Raw genomic sequence first — 19,664 nt, forward strand, 5'->3', positions numbered from 1 at the left:
GATAATCTATGTAAACTCGTCACCCTGTTCGAACACAGACTGGCACCAGCTCGCCCTTGCCGTTTCTCACGACGGTTACTTCAGCCTTCTTAGGCACTACATGCACCGGGCTTACGCACTCACTATGGGCTATCGGGTAAATAATACCTGCATTTAAGAGCTTCAGCACCTTAGCCCGAACCACCTCCTTCATATTGGGGTTCAGATGACGCTGAGGTTGCCTAGAAGGCTTCACGTCCTCATCTATAAAAATATGGTGTGTACACACCATTGGACTAATACCTTGCAAATCAGCTATTGTCCAGCCTATCGCGCCCACGTGCTTTCGCAGCAAGGCAAGCAACTTAGCCTCTTGATCCACCTCAAGGGATAAGGTGGTCACAACCGGAAAAGTATCATCGCCTTTTAGAAAGGCATACTTAAGTGTGTTCGGCAGAGGCTTTAACTCTGGTTTAGGCGGTTGGACTGACGATGGGAGAGGTTTAGGAGATGGGGCGCCCAGTAACTTAGGAACTGGGTTCCAAGCGGTGCCACACACATCCTCCACTGCAAGTATCTCCATTAAACTCCCTACCTCTAGAAAATTTAAAAATGACGCCTCTTCGGCGGTTAATGCTCTCTCCAAAGGATCCTTGTACAACACACTATCGACATGCTCTTGCACTAGCGTGTCAATCAAACTCACCTTATACACCTTCTCATCATCGTCAACCCGACTATCCACATTGAAAACATTCACCTCCATTTTCAAGTCCCCAAATGACAATTGGACTTGTCCAATTTTACAATTCATAACAGCACTGGAGGTGGCTAGAAAAGGACGGCCAAGGATGATAGGGGTCTTCTCAAAGACCTCAGGTATTGGGTAAGTATCCAGGACAATGAAGTCGACTGGAAAAAGAAACTCGCCCACTTGAATTAAAACATCCTCCACCACTCCCTTGGGAATTCTCACATTCCGGTCAGCCAACTGTAGCGTGACCGGTGTGGCTCGCAAATCGCCTAAGCCAAGTTTCAAGTATACCGAATAGGGGAACAAGTTGACACTTGCTCCTAAATCCAGCAAAGCCTTATCAAACTTTTGGTCCGCAATAGCTATAGGGATGGTGGGACAACCAGGGTCCTTACATTTGGTGGGGATCTCAGCCTGGAGAATGAAGCTCACTTGCTCCGTCAGAAGCAATTTGTTCTGACTTTTAGTTCTCCGCTTTGACTTACACAGATCTTTCAAGACCTTCGCAAACTGAGAAATTGCATCAATGGCTTCCATCAAAGAGATAGGAAACTGAACTTTCTTGAACAATTCAAGCATTTGAAAGTTCACATTGACCTTAGGTTTCGCAACCAAGCGATTTGGATATGGAGCAACGGGTGGCGTTGGAGTCGTAGGGGCTACATGAGCAGGCACCACCACTTTAGGAGACTCCGCCTCTTTCTCCTCCTCAAGAACATTTCCCAAGTCTGGGATGACTGTTGATGCAACTACCGGCACCGGGGGTAGCACCGATTTCTGCTTTGGAGATAAGCCCTTATCGATCACCTTTCCACTTCTGAGAGTGGTGATTGCCTTAGCCTCTTCCAAACTGAGATTCAGATTACTTGGGCCAGAAGAATCGCCCACATAATGAGTACCAGCGGCATTGACTAGAGGTTGAGAAGGAAACTTTCCCTTCTCCTTCTGGACTTGTCCAACTACCATTGATAACTGGGTCAATTGGGTCCTAATATCACCAATTGCCTGCTTGGTCTGCTCAGTAAAGCTATTCTGAGACTGAATGAGACCCTTTATCATCTCATCAATCTGCTTATCCCGCGAGGGATGGTTAATGCCAGGGGGTGGTCCAAAAGATGAAGGACCGAACCCTCGTTGCTGCTGAAGTGGGTAACGAAACTGGGTCATTTGGCCTTAAGGATGCCGAAACTGCTGGACTGATTGAGGTGGTACCTGGGGTTGCACCGGGGCTTTTTGATCCTTTCAACTCAAAAGTGGATTTTGGGCCCACCCTGAATTGTAGGTATTTGAATACGGGTCCTAACGCTGGTTAATTGCGTTCCCCTCAGCCTGATTGCTTTGGTAGGCCTCTTTCACCATAGGAAAAACAGGGCAAACGGTAACTAGATGTCCCAGACACTCACATAAGGCATAAACCTCCTCAACTCTCACCTCACTCACCTAATGGACTTGCTTAAACTTCAAGTCCCCTAACTGCTTAGCCATTTTATCCAGCTGAGATTGGACATTGTGCTCTCGCACACCTGACGGAAAAATGCCGGACCCACTGGGTCCCTGCGCAACCATGGCTTTATCACCAAGGTCGGAAGGTTCCCAACTCCGGTGTTTTTCGGCCAACTCATCTAGAAAGTCCCACGCATCGTTTGAGGACTTGTCTAGGGAGTCCTCCTCCTTACAGAGGTACTCAAGTTGTTGGGTCGTCGCAACATTCAGACCCAAGTAGAAAAAAGACACCAATTGGGATTTGACAAACCCGTGGTGTGACAAGGACAAAAGCAAGTCCTTGAACCTCTCCCAGCACCTTAAAAACGACTCGCCCTCTTTCTGCTTATACGATTGGACTGGGTGAGTCATGTACTTCGATTTACTTTCCGAGAAATATTTCTTGTAAAATAAATCTCGGACAGCAACCCACGTCTTGAGAGACTGTGGCTTCTGCATCCGTAGCCACTTATCAGCATTGTCCTTGAGCGAGGATGGGAAAAACTTAAGACAAGCATTCTCCCACTAAGGAGTGGTGGCAAGGGTGCGCACTAACCCCTCGAAATAATGGACATGCTCATACGGATTCTCATTCTCCTTCCCGTAAAACAGGGGAAGGACGTTGTGTGTATCAGGCTTTATGGTGAAAGCATTACGTGCTTCCACCATCTCGGTTGGTAGAACTATTGGACCGAAAGGAGTGGTCCTCTCAGGATGCATGTGCGCACGCATCGACATCGATTTTGCCATCGGTGGCTCAATTATTAGATCAACGAATAAACCACCGATATCAAACGACTCACCACTAAAAGACACCTGATCCTCCACGGTTACTCTCGAGAGGTGATTGCTTTCCTACAATGGAGGATTGCTAAACTCTACCTATGTTAACTCGAAGTAACTAACGAAACTAAAAATAAAAATAAAATAAAAAGTAACTACCCAAATTCTTAACACACGTTACCGTCCCTGATAATGGCGCCAAAAATGCTTGACGATTTCCTAGACTTAAATTAATGGGTTGCCCCAAGTGTAGGGCGGAGACCGACATAGCACAATATCTGGTAAGTCCGGAGTCGAATTTACAGAGACAGTAATGTGTGCTGACTAAAAATTCGGGTTGTTACTGATTAAACTGACTTTTAGGTAGCCACCCCTCGTAGTCGATTGCTGAGATTAACTAAAACCTACAAATTAATTGTACTTTTTAAATAATTAAAAGGAGGTACGGTCGTAGGGTTCATAGCTCTCGTAACCAGTTCGGATTAGCCTGCTCCATTCGGTGTTCTTAAAAACGTTCGATTTTAGTGAGAAAAAGATACCCCTAAAGATGCAAATCCTTATGGTCGTTGTTCACCCATGCGCAGCGAAGAATGGGTTTTGGACTCCCGTTCACATGGGCTCCGTCAATGCCCGGATTCGTCTAACGAATGTTCTTTACTAATCTAAAATTGCTTTTTCTTTATTGTTTGAAAATAGGAGCAGTCCCCGAATTGGTCACAATATACTAATCACCCCGCGATCCTACCTATACGACTACTTACTAATCATTACGCATAAAATAAAATAAAAACCCTAACTTGAAACATGTTTTCATTGCGCGAGATGGAAAATAAACAGAAAAATATCAACTAATCAAATACTAGCGAATAACTTTTATTAAAAACAGAAATTAAAATCAATTATCAGAATGCGAGTAATTGAACAAAACTTTAAAACTTGAATGAAATAAATAAACTCAGAAAAAAAAACTTAACAATATTCTCGACAGCCCCTGTTCTTCGTGATCTGCTGTCCCAATAAAATCTGTTGAAAAAGTAAAACCAATAAACATATACCGCAGCACCTCGTTCTTTTCTTTTTTCCGTCTGTCGTCCGTTTCTTTTTTCTTTTCCAAAAGCCCTGCTTTCAGTAGGGTAAAATGTTGCTTTTATAGGAATTGAAAGCACTAATCTGGCCCTTGGATTTTGTCTAATATTAAATTAATCACCTAAAATTTCAAAGCACTTCGCACTTCGATCCAAAACTTTTGCTAACTTTCGTCTTTACCCAAAATCTTGAAAATCGAGCTCGAGCAACCTATAAACATAACAACAAATAATAACAATCAGTTAACAAAAATAAAAGACTAATAAATATAAATTGGAAGGCTAAAATATGTATATTTTGGCACTTATTAGCGTGTCATTCTCTATCTTATTTGGTACAAGTCACTTTGATGTCAAAGGTCAAATTAGTCCAGTCACATCTTTATCTGTTCAAATTCTATACTACTAGTTTATTGAAAAAATTAACTTACGATAAGTCTCCTGTCAATCATTTTCTACGCTCCTACTTCATAATTTTACTTCTATTTTGCTAAGGAAATGGTGAAGGAAGAAGCGACCGACTATTTTGAATTTTACTCCATACCTGCTCGTATCCATTGAAGGGATTTCTTCGGCTAATTAGCTACCCCTTTTATGTTGTCTTTTGTTAGCAAAATGCGAGTTAAAGAGCTTGTTTTTAATTACCCTGAGAGAGAGAGAGAGCGTGCACGCTTGTTCTGTTTCTTTCTCCTCACCGGAAACTTATCTCCAAAATTTTTCATTGCTTTGTCATATATTCTTTTTGTCTTTAGTGATTTTTTAATCAATATTTTTACTTATTAGATGTATATAGCATGCTTTTATTCATAAAGTTAAAAAATTATTAAAATATTAAAAGAATTGACTAGAAACAAAAAAATACGCAAATTTATAATTTCTATCATCACAAGTACGACAACCAAATAAGGTGAGTCATATAGTAAACGGATTAAGTTGACAAGCACACCTGTACGAGTACGACTAAATGTTAATACCGACTTAAAAGAGAGAGAGTAAATGGTAATACCGTACAGTGTCATCAACCTAATTGTCAATTATGGCTTGCGATACCATAATGATTTTTTTCCCCTTTTTATTGTGATCTTTCTGATAAAAAAAATTAGTCAAAATACTTTTATAATTCTATTTGTTTCAACGAGCCTGATCAATAACTTGAAAGTTCTAAAATTAATTAAAATTCTGGTAACCTGATCCCGTGATCCGACCATTAAAATTTTCATTTTTAAAAGGAAATTGAATTCTACGTTCCTTTTTTTGAGATCTACTCTTTTTTTTGAATTTTAGTGTTGAAAGTGTATGTAATTTTTTTGTTAGAAGACAAAAAAAGGAGTGTAGATGTCAAAAAATGGAGTGTCGAATTTAATTTCCTTTTAAAAAACAAACTGAATAGTAACGGTTGCATGCTTCCACACGACACGAGTACAAGATTAATGTTTTAATTTGCTGTATCTAGACTCTAATTCAAGAAGGAACACTCCAAAAGTCCCGAGAGAGAGACAGATAGACAGAGAGAGAGAAATGGGGTCCGAGGTAGATCAGCCAGAGCCAATTTCCACACCAAAGCTTTCACTATTGATTATCCCACCCGACTCGTTACCGGAGGACCAGTCGGTCCATTTCTACACCTCAGCTTCGATTCCATTCCTGTGGGAGGAGGAGCCCGGGAAGCCCCGACCCTGCACCGACCAGCTCATCGACACCGTCCCCGTCTCCGACCACCCAAATAACGGAGGACCCAAGTGCCTAGTCGACTTACCCCCGAGGCTGCAATCATCGGAGTTGAAAACAACTAAAGTCCCCTCTCCCACTACTGTCCTCGATGGCCCTTACGTGGGTTTGATGCCAATAAATATAGTTCAGGGGGTTCCATTCGGGTTCAAAAGGGAGCGTCGTCGTGAGGGGTCTACCGGTAGTAATTACGGTGGGGGGAGTCCGGAGAGAGGGCTGCTTGGCGATATGGTCCTAATTGGCAAGAAGGGAGAAGAGAGCAGCGGAGGGTTGTTTGGTTCTTTCGGTCGGCGCTGGAGTAGTACTGTTGGCAGAAATGAAGAACTTGGTGGTATGGTCCGCTCATCTTCCATGAAAAGCTTGGCAGATTCCGGTGGCGATGAGGGTGGTAGAAGAAGTAGATGGGAGCCGTTGCGAAAAATCAGAAGGATTGGAAGCTTGCGAAAAATCAGAAGGACTGGAAGCTTTTCTAGCCTATCTGAAGCGTCTAGGTCTAACTTCTGGGTAAGTTCTCAATGCGCGCCTTTAGAATTTCACTCTCACTTTTGACAGTTTTACTTTGAATTCTCTTGCTTCTTGCATCATCCAACAAAAAGGAAATGAGATTTTTCCTCTAGGAATTGGATCCTGAGGGACTGGATGGTCCTGTCAGTAGATTTGTGATTTCTTTCGGGTCTCACTAGTCACTTCCATGGTAACCGGCCGAAACTGTTGTTTTTTTGGCCTTGTGAGAGAACATATATCAACAATGCAAAAAGTTTGAGTCAACCGAGTAGAGTTTGATATCTTTTCGGAAGACATCTATATTGAAAAAAAATTAGTTTTGATCTGGTGTTGTTTTAATTTTTAAGTAAATGCGTTCTAAAATCATATGAATGCCTGATCAATATAACTTTCTTTTTATTTTTTATAAACTTGGCAGATAATTCCGTCGAAATCTAAAAAATGAACAGTTACCGTCATTAAAATTGGCTGGAAAATAGCCCAAAATGGACGGGCAGGACCTTGTAGCTAGCCCCTCCTCAAAGACAAGATCCAATTCCTTTTTCTAATGATAAAACAGAGAAAGTAAATCAGTTGGGGAGCCTCTTTAGCGAAACGGGATCTAAAAAGTGAATTGACACTTGTGTGGGTGGAGCAAGGAGCATTGCTTCCGAAGCGCAGAATAATTTCCTGTCATCAGGACGGATAATCCGATCCGATGGTACAAGATAAGACATCCTGCCCCCAAGAGTTCACATAAATCACATCCTTCTGTTCCAAGGCGTCGAACAATTAGGTCTATGGCCCAACGGGAAGACATTTTAATCATATTGTGTGGTTACCCATCTATTGAAATAGCAAGATTCGTGGATCCCTGCCCCTCCAGGTAACGTGGACAACCACCTCTGAGTGTGCATCCGAGCCATCCAATAGTGGTTTGAACAACCATAAATTTAAGAGAGAGAAAGAGGAGAGAGAGTGGTCGGGTGACGGGAGCGAGAGAAAGTAGTCGATTCCTGGCCATCCAAAACACGTTTGGATTGTTCGAATGTATACTGGGTATCACCACGTAATACCCGATTTGCACCCAAGAATTTCTCGAATATGTCTAATCCTTCTATATGCTGTGATCTGACACTAGCATATTTCGCGGTGAAATAAGAGCAAAATTCATAAATAGCAGTTGTAAGCTCCAAATCCCACCACCCAAGGCGGTAGCCAAAATGGCAATGGGTTATTCCCCTCGTGTGGTCACGGATCCGAGGCGTTATGATGCCCCCTTCTCCAGTTTAAAATTGCATCTTTCGCCTCTTATACGCGCCTACGGTCCGCCGCGGCATGCTCGCTTCTCGTCTTCCACCCTTTTGATGATTAAAAACAAAAAAAAAAAATGTTCCAAATCCAAAGGGGCTGTGGGGGCACACTCTGAGCAGCTGGAGAACAAGACAAAACATTGTACTAGCAGAATGAATTAAGCAAGGGAGTCCAAATAACACCGCGGGGTGGGGTACCTTCATACCTGGCCGTCTCTATAGTCCCATAGTTGTCAAGAATAGCATAGACGAGTGTTGGGTTGGGCAAAAAAAGCTCAATGGAAGGTGTCATTGCTAGTATGAGGCAAAGACAAACGTTTCCATTTACCGGTGCTTGGGAATTACAGAGAATTTACACTACTTCCTTTATCATATTGTGTAGCATTAACCCTATTGTAGTATAGTCATCTTAGGGTTACTTACAGAGAGTTTTCAAATCTCCATTTTCTATCACACAAAAAAGTCGCTGATCTAGAATGAACGGAATCCGGGAGAGATGAACATCGACGGTGGTCTTAAATGGAAGGAAGGAAGAGGGACTCTTTAACAACGCACTACTCGGATCGATAAGATTATATTCTTCGTATAAATGAAACTCGATCAGCTATTCAAATTGATAAGCTTATACTATTGCTTAAACAAATTAACCTGCTCCCGTTCTATGGATGTTTAGATCTAACTTTATCATCATCTTCACAAGAAGGTGGATTCAAAACAGCTAGAGCAGGACGTCTAGTCTCACTTGTTCCAATGACCAGAAATGTGAAGTACTACCGGACCACTGAAATATCCACATGGTGGGGTCAATAGATACATACACCGCGGAATTCGGTTGACCTTTCCCCCGCCACCACACCACCCACCACCACAACCCCCACCCCCCCCCCCCCCCCCCCCCCCCCACTATACTGGACCACCGGAAAAGTTTCAGATATGCATGTATATAGCTATTCCATTTGTAGTTTCCACCCCTATTTCATAGTAATTTGTATTTTGGGTCACTGGATTTAACTTTCCCTTGAGAGAAATCCATCTATAGGAATTCCAAGTATCCAATATGTTATGCTTATCTCTTGATTTGGTCTTCTGTCTGTGTGTTTCTCAATGTTACAGGCAACCATGTATGAGGGCTTTAAGCAAGTGCTTCCGTGGAAAAGTAAACAAGCGAAGAATGAAGGGCTCACTACCTGAACTTCATCTGGATTTTCACTTTGAATCAACAGCAAAGTTCCCTTTTAATTCTCGCAATAAAATGCGTATTTGTATGCGTGTAGATATAGAAAACAATGGAATGATGCATGCCTACCATGTAATATTTGAGTGTACTTAATAATGTTGCATGTACAAAGGGAAGCTAGCTTATACCGTTTTCCTATCTACCCTAGGATTAAATGGTTGGACAATCTACCAAAGACGGCATAGCTAGCATTATGTCGATTGGACAGAAGCCTTCGTACGTAATAGGATCCGTCACAAATACAAAATCTCTATAACACCTCCATTATGTATAAAAGTACTGGTGTTGAAGAACACAAACAACATACCAAACAACAATAAGAAAATGAACCCACAGCTAACCCTTCTATCCTCCTTGATATTGGGCTTTATCTTTATCACCGCAAGTTGCTCTTAGATACTCTAGTGCACGAAACCATCTCTTATGGTCATCTGGTTGGTATTACCATCTTCTATAAATGAAAAGTTTATAAAAAACACATGGAACAACAAGGGCAGCTTCACATGGGTGAACCCCCTTGTACTCGAAAAATGCACTAAAATTTTGTTTTTTTTTTTTTTTTACATATAATTTGATTTTTCTTTCATATTTTTTCATATTCTCGGCACTAAACTGTTCATGAGTAGTCAAAGTAAAAAAAAATTTCACTTAAATTTGTGAGTATGTAAATAATATAACTCAACAAAATAAAATAAATTAAGCACAATTCATTTTCAATCATCATAATAAAAAAAATTCATTTTATATAGAGGTTTGTATACAAAAAATTTCTTTTATGTTTCTGCTGTGGTACGACTTATGTAGTTAAGAAAAGACAAAAGTTCAGCAGTACAAGGAGCATCATTCTAAGCAAAATTATGTCAAATTAAGCCCCCAAAAGATCGATGGATTGAAGATGTAACATAAAGCTATACGAGGAGTGCTAATGTAATGGACAAAGGACAATGAGATGCCGCCTTTTGTAAAGAGAAATAAACACAAATTAACCAAGGCTTTAACCAGAGCTTATCCAATACCAATTGCTAGCTTTACGAACCCGAAGTGTTAACAGCACCAAAATCGGTTGACATAGCCACACAAACAATGGAAATAATCAGTATACTTAACAATTGTAGTTCACAAGATAAAACTCAAAATTTTAGAGGGGAGACATGGTAAGGAATATCACTGCTAACATATTAGCTCTCCATGCAGAGCAAAAAAAAAAAACCATATTAGTGCTCCATGTTAGCCCTGCTTTTTACCAGTCATATTGGCAACCACCTGCAAAAATGCAAGTCGAATAATCATTTCACAAAAACTAGCTGTGAATACAACTTCAGAAATCTACGCTAATTTACAGGAAAAAGTTAAATTGTCCACAATTTTAGAAGTCCATTTCAATGTAGATCAACCAGATCCTGACATTAAGCAGGGTAAAAACATGCAGCTGCAAACTTCTATTTTTACATTAACACATCCAACGAGAACTTGAAAAGTACCACCACAACTCAGTCGGGAATAATACCCAATTTCCAGGGATGAACAACCGGCTAAGATTCTTAAATGAAGCATGAAACGTTTTCTATCAAATTGCTCCATTGACCAGTAGTACCTGGCTCTTTTAACTTACGAAATATTGAAGTCTACCACACAAGAACGAGAGTTTTAACTTCCAGAAACATCAACACAAGCCCCAGAACTAATGCAGCATACAAGCATAGTAATTGGCAAGTGGACATTATATTTTATCATACTAAAGGTGCAATAAACTGTAGTCCTCACCTCATTCAAAGCAGGTGGCGGTGCTTGCTTGGGTGTCTCAAAAGAGTCAAGGATGGGCCTCACTACAGCTGGAAGGAAGAGGCCTGAAACATTCACAACAGAGGAACCGGTAAGGCAAGACAACCCTTGCAATGAACTTCATGTAACACAAATCCATTCACTCCTAAATAGTTACTAACAAAAAGTTGTTTGTTGTGAACACCGAAACTTCAAAATATTACAGGAATTATGACAAACTTTAAAATATTTTATTCCAGACATAGAAAGAAACAAGGTTGGAATTTTACAAACAGCATATGTGGCTTGGATTTGGTACAAATACCTTTGAACAACCAACCAGTAAAGCATAAATATGAATGTTAACTGTATTAGAACTTTTTAAACTGAAATGAAATGCCAAGAACAAGATATATAAGATCAACTTGTATGCGTTATCCCTATATTTTAAAGTCCTTAAACAAGTACATAGGAAAACACATTAATCACGTAATATAGTGTATGCTTATGCCTGACAGAAAGCAACTAATCTCTCTTTTGTCCTTCCTGACCATTCCCACGGAAATATGTTTTGACATCTAGTATATCATTTTCGTTTTCAGTATTCTGTAGGCGATGACTGATGGCGATAGGAAATAGCACGCACTTGCTTTTGGAGGTTCCCTATGATTGAGGAGACTTACATTTTCGATGCAGGACAAGTCAAGAGTAAAAAGTTCTTTAACAGACTCTTTTACATAAGTCCCACATCGAAAAACTGAAGAAGTGGTACACAAAGAGTCCTCTCCAAGTAGAGCTCTCAGCCCTTCCCAATAACAGCTTGTCATCCACGCAAGTACTGAGCCAATCGAGTCAAGCTCGAGCTGTGATATAAAATTGCGAGCCGAGCCCGAGCCTAATTTGCACGGCTCTATTCGAGCTCAAGCCGACTTATATTTTGCCGAGCAACGTAAAGCTCAACTAGGTTTGTTTATAGCCCTATCCGCAAGCCACTTGATAAAAGATACTCTCAGAACAAACGTTTTCCAGTTAATTTCGACCATTTCAGGTTCAATGCTTGGATTCTATGGTGCCAAACATGACTGATAACTGGGATATGTCTCACGACTCTCACCTATTCCAAAGACAGTAAACCTTCAACAAGAGAAAAGGATTAGATGCTTCCGTGACAGCAACACAAAGCCGTGACGCCACAGTGGCATGAACTATGAGCTTAGGCCATGTTTGTTTGGCCATATTAGAGCATCAAATTGGCTTACAAATTGATGGGGATGCATCCTGCATTTGTTTGGAACTATAGAGGCCAAATCCTGCAGATATGAAATATATGAAATCCCAACAAATGCAGAATAGAGGATGCATGGGACAGCGAGGTGTTAGTATTCCTCTCATACTGGAGGAATTACTGGTGCCATAGAATCCTATTCCTTCCACCAAGAGTCCAGTCAAACAAAACAGGGCCTCAACTCTAATCAAAGGCATCATCACGAGTCGAGTTTTGTTCACCCTCCACTCACAAAGGGTGAACATTGCCCTCCTTCCTTTTAGTTGAAATGACGTGGATCCCACCACAGAGTGATGTTATGCTTACCAAAACGTATATTGCAGGGGTGGGACTACAGTATTTCAACAAATAAAAGAGAGGGTAATGTTCGCCCTGTGTCCCTCATTTTTAAGGAGGGTGAACAAAATTGCACTCCCTTATCATACACTAAAACGAACAAAAAACAGGTACAGTGACTAACAGTACAATTGAATGACAAAAGAGAAGGAAGTGAAACGAAACCAGTTCGAGCCGTGATTTTAATTTCTAGGGTTTAGACTTTTGAAAGCTAATTAGAAAATTGGAGGTTAGGGTTAGGGGAGAAAGTAATGAAATGGGATTTTACCAACGCCAGCGATGAGGCAAGAAGCTGCGACCACAGGCTCTTGTACAACGAACATCCTCAGCTTCTGCATCACCGTCATCGCTTTTCTTCTTTCTTCTTCTTCTACTAGTAACTTATTTTTTGTGCTACCATCTTCTTGTCTCGCCTGCGATCAAATGAAGATGAAACTACAAATGTTACAAGTTAGAACGAATGGGAAAAAATTCAAAATACCTCCCGAACTTTGCTCTAAATTTCAATTAAACTCTCAACCTTTTAAAAAAATCAATTTTACTCTCAACGTTATCTTCCGTTAATCAAAATGTCTCCTTCCGTCCGAATGACTAACAGATTTCGTTAAAGACTGTTAAATAGCATCATAGCATCCCGATCGAATTTTGATGATTCGAGCCGCTCAATGTGCTCAAAATATGATTTTAAGGGTACCCGCGAAAAATCAACAAAACAAATGACCGGAAAAGGCTTCATTTGAACGGTTTTTTATTAAACTGTTCAATAGGAGTAAAAAAAACTTTTCAAATGAAGCTCTTCCCGGTCATTTTTTGCTAATTTCTCGCAAGTAATTTAAAATCACGTTCTGATCACATTGAGCGACTCGGATTATCGAAATTCGATCGGGACGCTATTTAATGAAGCCTTTAATGAAATCTGTTAGTCATTCGAACGGAAGGGGGCGTTTTGATTAACGGAAAATAACGTTGGGAGTAAAATTGATTTTTTTTTAAAAGTTGGGAGTCTAATTAAAATTTAGAGTAAAGGTTGGAGGGTATATTGAAATTTTCCCGAACGATGTGGGGCAAGGGTCCTATTAAGTTAGACTCACAACTAGTTCGGTTCAGTTTGGACCCATTGTAGGCCATTTCCGAGCCCGCAACAATGATCCGAACGGTTCATTTTTTAGAGCTCGTCGAGAACATTGGTCATGCTAAAAATCATGTTAATCAAATATCATTTGATATGATTTCAAAATACATTAAGTTTGGGAGGAAAAAAGTGCAACACTGAATTACAATTCATTTCACACAATTATCCAAAGAGTAACTTATAAGACTAATAACTTATTTTTTATGCTACCATCTTCTTCTTCTACTACTACTTTTTTATTTTATTTTTATCATTCTTCTTCTTCTACTAGTAACTTACATTATTTTTTGTGCTACCATCTTCTCTCTCCTGCTATCAAATGAAACTACAAATGTTAGAAGTTGGAACGAATGTGACCATGTCGGGTCGGGTTTTCCAGAGTTCAAATGTTTGGTTTTTTTGGAATTCCAGAGTTCAATGTTTGGATAAATTTTTACTCCACTATTATCCTCAGGTTGATACTCCATTGAGGAAATAAAAAATAAAAGAATTTTACAAAGAACCTTAAACAAAAAAAAAAATCATTTGTTTATTTAAGATGAATACTTTCTAAAATATAAAAAATTAGAGGCCGCCCCTATTTTTTAAGTTCGGTTTGAATCTAATCCTGAAATATTTTTCCAAACCTGCAGAGGCTCGGTTATTTGTGTCCTAACTTTTATACCCTTGTGGGGGTTCAATTTGACGGGACCTTGACCTGGGAAAGGGTTCTCCCCCCGCTGATCCGCTCTTCCGCCTCTGAACCTGCAACAAATCACTAGAGCTAGGGCAGCCCAGTGACCCTCTGACGATCAAGTTAGATCTCAGGGGAGAACGTAGACCTAGGGTTAGAGAAGAATAACATACCTTTCAAAGATGAGTATCCCTTTGTATTTATAGACCTAGGTTTACTTGGCCTCCAAGCTGGTGCGTGGAGGTCACGCTCGGGTAACCGTCTCAGGTGATGTCCTGTATGACGAAAGGAATAAAACGGTTATGGAGCACATGGCCAGAGCTGATCCCAATGATTGTGCTTGCTGCATGATCCTCTTCAGGACCCATCTAGCGTAACTGCCCCTCTTAGAGGGCTTCGGATACACCGAAGCGATGAATCTGTGTTGATAGCATTCTCCGATTTGTCTTTCTGCCGAACGATGAACCGAGGAGAACATTGGAATTGTAACCAACCTCCTGATCGGACTCCCACAGTGCTTATCTCTCCGGGACGCCCAGCCAAGTTACCGAAGAGGTAACCGAGGCCACCACAACCCTCAATTCAACCACGCTCCTTCAAAACCAGAGCCACCTCTAGAGCGCTGCCGATCTTCCCACCAATCTCTCTCTCTCTTTCTGTCTCACGACACCTACCACCACAAAACCAACAATCGCAGACATCCATGACATCTTCGACGCTGTCAAATCCTTCTCTCTCCTCCAACGGATCTTTCGTCATTGACCTCGACCAGTCTTACCATGTCCACTTCGACGAACGCCGAAAAACAGCCATCCATGGTGGACGTTGCTCCAAACGTGGCTGAACAGTGCGATTCTCAGACAAGACAGCCACCTCCAACACGGCAGCAGCGCGGAAGCAGGTTCCTCTACTAGCGGCAGTCGATTCACGGCGACGGGTGGTGAGTTGTGTGAAGGGGGACTGATCCACGCCGGAGATGTCAGAGCGAGGGTAGAAATCTTCGTATGAGTATGGCGGCGAGGAGAGGATCGGACCTGATCGATTTTTCCTATAATTAGCGATTACTTGTCATGGCTACTGCAGTTGCTGATGGTACCGACCACGTCGGTGGCGGTGTTGATCGCAGTGCTACTGTGGAGATCTTTCGACCAGGTGTTTACACCATAATTTAGTATTCTAGTCTAATATGATCGATTGGGTCAAAAATGTTACACGTGTCAGCACGTTTTAGACTAGTGAATATAAATGCAATATGAAGCCTATTAAGGCAAATCAAATGGACTAATCGACGGTTAGCAATCAACTCCAGAACACGTTCCAGAGCATGAGTTACATACAGATCGTGGACAGAACAGTTAATGCAGGTAGTTGAAGCAATTACAACAGTGGGAAAGTGTAAGATCATGGAGAAGTAACCGCCTCGTGCAGATAGAGGAGCAAGATAAGAAAGCATGGAAGTAACCGCTCAATTCAAATCGAAGGAGGGAATTCCATTTGGTTTGAATTTCAAGTCGAAGACAGCCTATAAATACAAGAATAGAAGACATTTAGAAGGCCCAACCAATCGCCTAAAGGCTTCTACTTTTATCTGTATTTTACATTTCTTGCTCTTGGAGTAGCTTGTAACGTAACTGTCTGTTCGATTGTGTTCTCATCGTCGATCGACTTCTACCTCGAAGAATAATAAAGTCCATTTTGTTATTCTTCTTTCATCTCCATTCACTTCATTAAGTTTGCTTCCAGAGAAGTCCTGAAATACGGCAAGGAACCAAGCTCCACCACCACAAAGAGGTTGTTTTCTTTTCTTATTGACAGGAAGTTGCAGGCAAATGAGCCTATTTCTTGTAATTGGGCTGAATGTGTTTTTGATGATAGCCCATTAAACATGAAAGAATTAGGTTTAGCAGACTTGAAACCAGCACCGGCTAAGCTGGATGATGATGGGGCCCAAGTTAAGGATCCCACGGAAGAGGTAAACTTAGGAACTCCAGAAGATCCCAAGATCACATATGTAAACGCTACTTTGCTTGATGAAATAAAGGAGAAAATTTAAGTATTTGTTGCGTAAATTTAAAGATTGTTTTGCTTGGAGTTATGATGACATGCCAGGTTTAGATAGATCTTTAGTCGAGCACAAAATACCTATAAAAGAGAATTATGTACCTTTTAAACAGGCACCCAGGAGAATGAAAGATGACGTTCTTCCTCAAGTCAAAAAAGAAATGGAACGTTTATTCGAGGCAAAGTTCATTCGACCGGTCAAATATGCTAAATGGGTCTCAAATGTGGTCCCAGTATTAAAAAAGAATGGGAAAGTTAGAGTTTGCGTTGATTTCAGAAATCTTAATACAACATCACCAAAGGATGAATATCCAATGCCTGTTGCTGACTTGCTAGTCGATGCAACAGTAGGGTACCAAATGCTGTCCTTCATGGACGGTAATACTGGTTACAATCAAGTGTATATAGCAGAAGAAGATACACATAAAACAACATTTAGATGTCCTGGATACATAGGAACATTCGAATGGGTGGTTATGGCTTTCGGATTAAAAAACGCAGGAGCAACCTATCAAAGAGTTATGAATTTGATTTTTCATGATTTTCTACATAAATTTTTGGAAGTTTATATAGATGACGTTGTTGTAAAGTCAAATTCAATTGATGAGCACTTACATCATCTTGAACAAACTCTAGAAAGGATGAGGCATTACAATTTAAAAATGAATCCCTTAAAATGTGCGTTTGGTGTTACAGCAGGAAACTTTTTAGGATTCTTGATGCATCAAAAAGGGATCGAGGTTGATAAAACTAAAGCTGATGCTATCTTGAAAGCACAAGCCCCAACCAATAAAGAAGAGCTCCAACAGTTCTTGGGAAAGATTAATTTCCTTCGAAGATTTATTGCCAATCTATCTGGGAAAACAATGGCATTCTCCCCGTTGTTAAAATTGAAGTCAGAAAAGGATTTCAAATGGGAACAAAAGCATCAGAAAGCTTTTGATATTTTAAAACAATCATTGGTAACGCCTCCTGCTTTGATGCCTCCAATAAATGGAAAGCCATTGAAGCTATACATATCAGCGACACACCATTCCATTGCAAGTCTGTTAGCTCAGGATAATGAACAAGGCCGAGAGCAATCAATTTACTACCTAAGCAGAAGGTTAAATGATTGTGAGGGTAGATATTCATGCGTTGAAAAGATTTGTTTAGCATTATATTTTTCAGCAATTAAATTAAGGCATTACCTTTTGCCAGCTAGGGTAAAGATCATTTCCCAACAAGATATAATAAAGTACATCTTGTCTAGGCCCATTTTGAGGGGAAGGCAAGGGAAATGGATATTAGCCTTAATCGAGTATGACTTTGAATACGTGCCTCAAAAGGCAGTGAAAGGACAAGCTTTGGCCGATTTCCTATTTGAGCATCCAAATCTACCTTTGGAAGAGGATACCTTTGAGGTGCATTTTTTGGAGCTTAGACCTTGGCAATTATCTTTTGATGGTTCAAAAACAGACAATGGAGTTGGGGCAGGTGTTGTCTTGACATCTCTAAAAGGAGAAATGTTGCAGTTCTCTTTCCAACTCGACGAGAGTAGAGTTCTGACAAATAATCAAGCAGAATACGAGGCCTTAATCATAGGCTTGGAAATAGCAAAAGATTTGAATATACGATATTTGAAAGTCTCTGAGGATTCACAGTTGATCATTCGACAAGTTACAGGGCATTATAAGTGCAATCACCCCTTATTGAGTTTGCAGCTTGAAAAAGTTCGACGTCTTGCTCAAAACTTTGATGAGCTACGTTTTCAGCATATTTTGAGACTTCAAAATAGTGAGGCCAATCAAATGGCCCAAGCAGCCTCAGGAGTTGAAATTCCTGAAGGGGACACGGAGAAAATAATCAGAATTCAAAAAAGATTTTTACCCTTCTCAATGGAGAGGGAGAAGGATCGATTGGATGTATTGGTAATCGATGTTTCTGATGATTGGATTGTTCCAATAAAAAATTATCTCCTAAATCCTAATGAGAAAGCAGAAAGGATTGTCAAATGCAGGTCCGTTAATTATGTTCTGTTAGGACAGGATTTGTATAGAAGAACTTCTGATGGTTTACTATTGTTGTGTGTTAGCAAAAACCAATCGATGAGAATCATGGGAGAGGTCCATGAAGGAACCTGTGGTGCCCATCAAGCTGGTGATAAAATGAAATGGTTAATTAAGAGACACGGGTATTATTGGCCAACCATTCGAGCTGATTGCATCCAGTATGCTAAAGGTTGCCAACAATGTCAAAAGCATGGACCTATCCAAAGGATACCTGCTCATCAATTGCAATCGATTATTAAACTTTGGAGGTTTAGAGGTTGGGCGATCGATATGATAGGAGAAATCCACCCAGCATCTTTATTACAGCACCAATTTGTTGTAGTAGCAATTGATTATTTCACAAAATGGACAGAGGCAATACCTTTAAAAGGTGTCTCACAGAAACAAGTGATTGATTTTATTGAGGAATATCTTTTATGTAGATTTGGGATTCTTGAAACCATTACTGTTGATCAGGCATCTATATTCAATGGTAGAGAAGTTGTCCAGTATGCACAAAAGTATGGGATACAGATTTTGAATTCTACTCTGTACTATGCCCCAGTTAATGGGCAAGTCGAATCAACCAACAAAATTATAAAGAACACATTGGCAAAGGTAATCGATGATAACCCAAGAGAATGACATGATCTATTGCCCGGAGTATTGTGGGCATATAGAACATCACAAAGAGAGAGTACTTGGGTAACCCCGTTTGAATTAGTTTAAGGACACTCAGCAGTTTTGCCAGTCGAAATTAATGTTCAATCGTTAAGGGTGGCACGTCATTATGATCCAAACTTGCAATATGAAGAAGCAATGTATTTAGACATTGATGGAGTGGAAGAAAAAAGGTTACATGCCCTAAACCAAATTCAAGCCCAAAAGAAAAGAGTGGAACGGGCTTACAACAAAAGAGTGAAACAGAAATCTTTTGCAGTCGGAGACTTAGTTTGGAAAACAATTCTCCCAATCGATTCAAAAAGGAAGAATAGCAGATTTGGGAAATGGTCTCCAAATTGGGAAGGTCCTTTCCGTATTGCTCAAATCTTACGATGAGGTGCATATCATTTAGAATCAAGCGAAGGGGTTCTTCATGAAAGAACTATTAATGGTAAATATTTAAAACATTATTTTCCGTCTATGTGGGAAAACATGAGTTAAAATGAACATATTTCATTCCATGGTCAAAAGCTGCCCATGGATAGGGCAGCATTACAAGAAGCAGTCCATAAACAAAAAAGATCCTAAGAAGGATCTAACAAAAAAAGGAACCCAAAACGGGAACCTAATAAAGAAAAGATCCCTGTAGGGACCAAACCACAAAAGAAAAAGATCTCAAACGAGATCTAAAAAAAAAAAACACTAGGACTTCCTCACAAAAGAAGGCCTATTCTTTAGGCCATTCTTTCCACTGACCAGAGGTGCCAGCCATGGAGGACCTAATGTCAGCAGGATCGATTGGAGGAGGCTTGTAGTCGATGGTGTCCCAGTTTGCCACCACGAGTTTAATGGCCGACTCCATCTTCTCCACGCGAAGTG

General features: G+C 40.5%; 3 protein-coding genes across 3 annotated transcripts; 2 read left to right on the forward strand and 1 right to left on the reverse strand.

Moving 5' to 3' along the window:
- Positions 1 to 5,531: 5,531 nt before the first annotated feature.
- LOC131307186 (uncharacterized protein At4g00950-like) lies at positions 5,532 to 8,969 on the forward strand. The gene is made up of 2 exons (XM_058333599.1): positions 5,532 to 6,315; positions 8,721 to 8,969. The coding sequence occupies exons 1-2, from the start codon at positions 5,602 to 5,604 to the stop codon at positions 8,796 to 8,798; spliced, it is 792 nt and encodes a 263-aa protein (XP_058189582.1). The 5' UTR covers positions 5,532 to 5,601; the 3' UTR covers positions 8,799 to 8,969.
- An 880-nt stretch (positions 8,970 to 9,849) lies between these two features.
- LOC131307196 (uncharacterized) lies at positions 9,850 to 12,724 on the reverse strand. The gene is made up of 3 exons (XM_058333608.1): positions 12,495 to 12,724; positions 10,609 to 10,691; positions 9,850 to 10,107 (listed from the first exon to the last, which is right to left on the reverse strand). The coding sequence occupies exons 1-3, from the start codon at positions 12,571 to 12,573 to the stop codon at positions 10,072 to 10,074; spliced, it is 198 nt and encodes a 65-aa protein (XP_058189591.1). The 5' UTR covers positions 12,574 to 12,724; the 3' UTR covers positions 9,850 to 10,071.
- A 3,192-nt stretch (positions 12,725 to 15,916) lies between these two features.
- On the forward strand, positions 15,917 to 18,767 carry LOC131330962 (uncharacterized). Its single transcript, XM_058364742.1, has 3 exons — positions 15,917 to 16,003; positions 16,206 to 16,470; positions 17,263 to 18,767. Exons 1-3 carry the CDS (start codon positions 15,917 to 15,919, stop codon positions 18,765 to 18,767), a joined length of 1,857 nt encoding a protein of 618 aa, XP_058220725.1.
- The last annotated feature ends 897 nt before the right edge of the window (positions 18,768 to 19,664 follow it).

Source organism: Rhododendron vialii, chromosome 1a (genome assembly GCF_030253575.1).
Source record: "Rhododendron vialii isolate Sample 1 chromosome 1a, ASM3025357v1".
NCBI lineage: Eukaryota > Viridiplantae > Streptophyta > Magnoliopsida > Ericales > Ericaceae > Rhododendron > Rhododendron vialii.

Bases quoted from the DNA above. Each gene is read 5' to 3' on its own strand.
- LOC131307186 (XM_058333599.1), top strand. From the start codon at position 5,602: ATGGGGTCCGAGGTAGATCAGCCAGAGCCAATTTCCACACCAAAGCTT. The intron at 6,316-8,720 runs GTAAGTTCTCAA...TCAATGTTACAG, and splicing joins CGTCTAGGTCTAACTTCTGG to GCAACCATGTATGAGGGCTT.
- LOC131307196 (XM_058333608.1), bottom strand. From the start codon at position 12,573: ATGACGGTGATGCAGAAGCTGAGGATGTTCGTTGTACAAGAGCCTGTG. The intron at 10,692-12,494 runs GTAAAATCCCAT...TGAATGTTTCAG, and splicing joins TTGCCTCATCGCTGGCGTTG to GCCTCTTCCTTCCAGCTGTA. The intron at 10,108-10,608 runs GTGAGGACTACA...GCATTTTTGCAG, and splicing joins CGCCACCTGCTTTGAATGAG to GTGGTTGCCAATATGACTGG.
- LOC131330962 (XM_058364742.1), top strand. From the start codon at position 15,917: ATGAAAGAATTAGGTTTAGCAGACTTGAAACCAGCACCGGCTAAGCTG. The intron at 16,004-16,205 runs GTAAACTTAGGA...CCTTTTAAACAG, and splicing joins TTAAGGATCCCACGGAAGAG to GCACCCAGGAGAATGAAAGA. The intron at 16,471-17,262 runs GTAATACTGGTT...TATATTTTTCAG, and splicing joins AATGCTGTCCTTCATGGACG to CAATTAAATTAAGGCATTAC.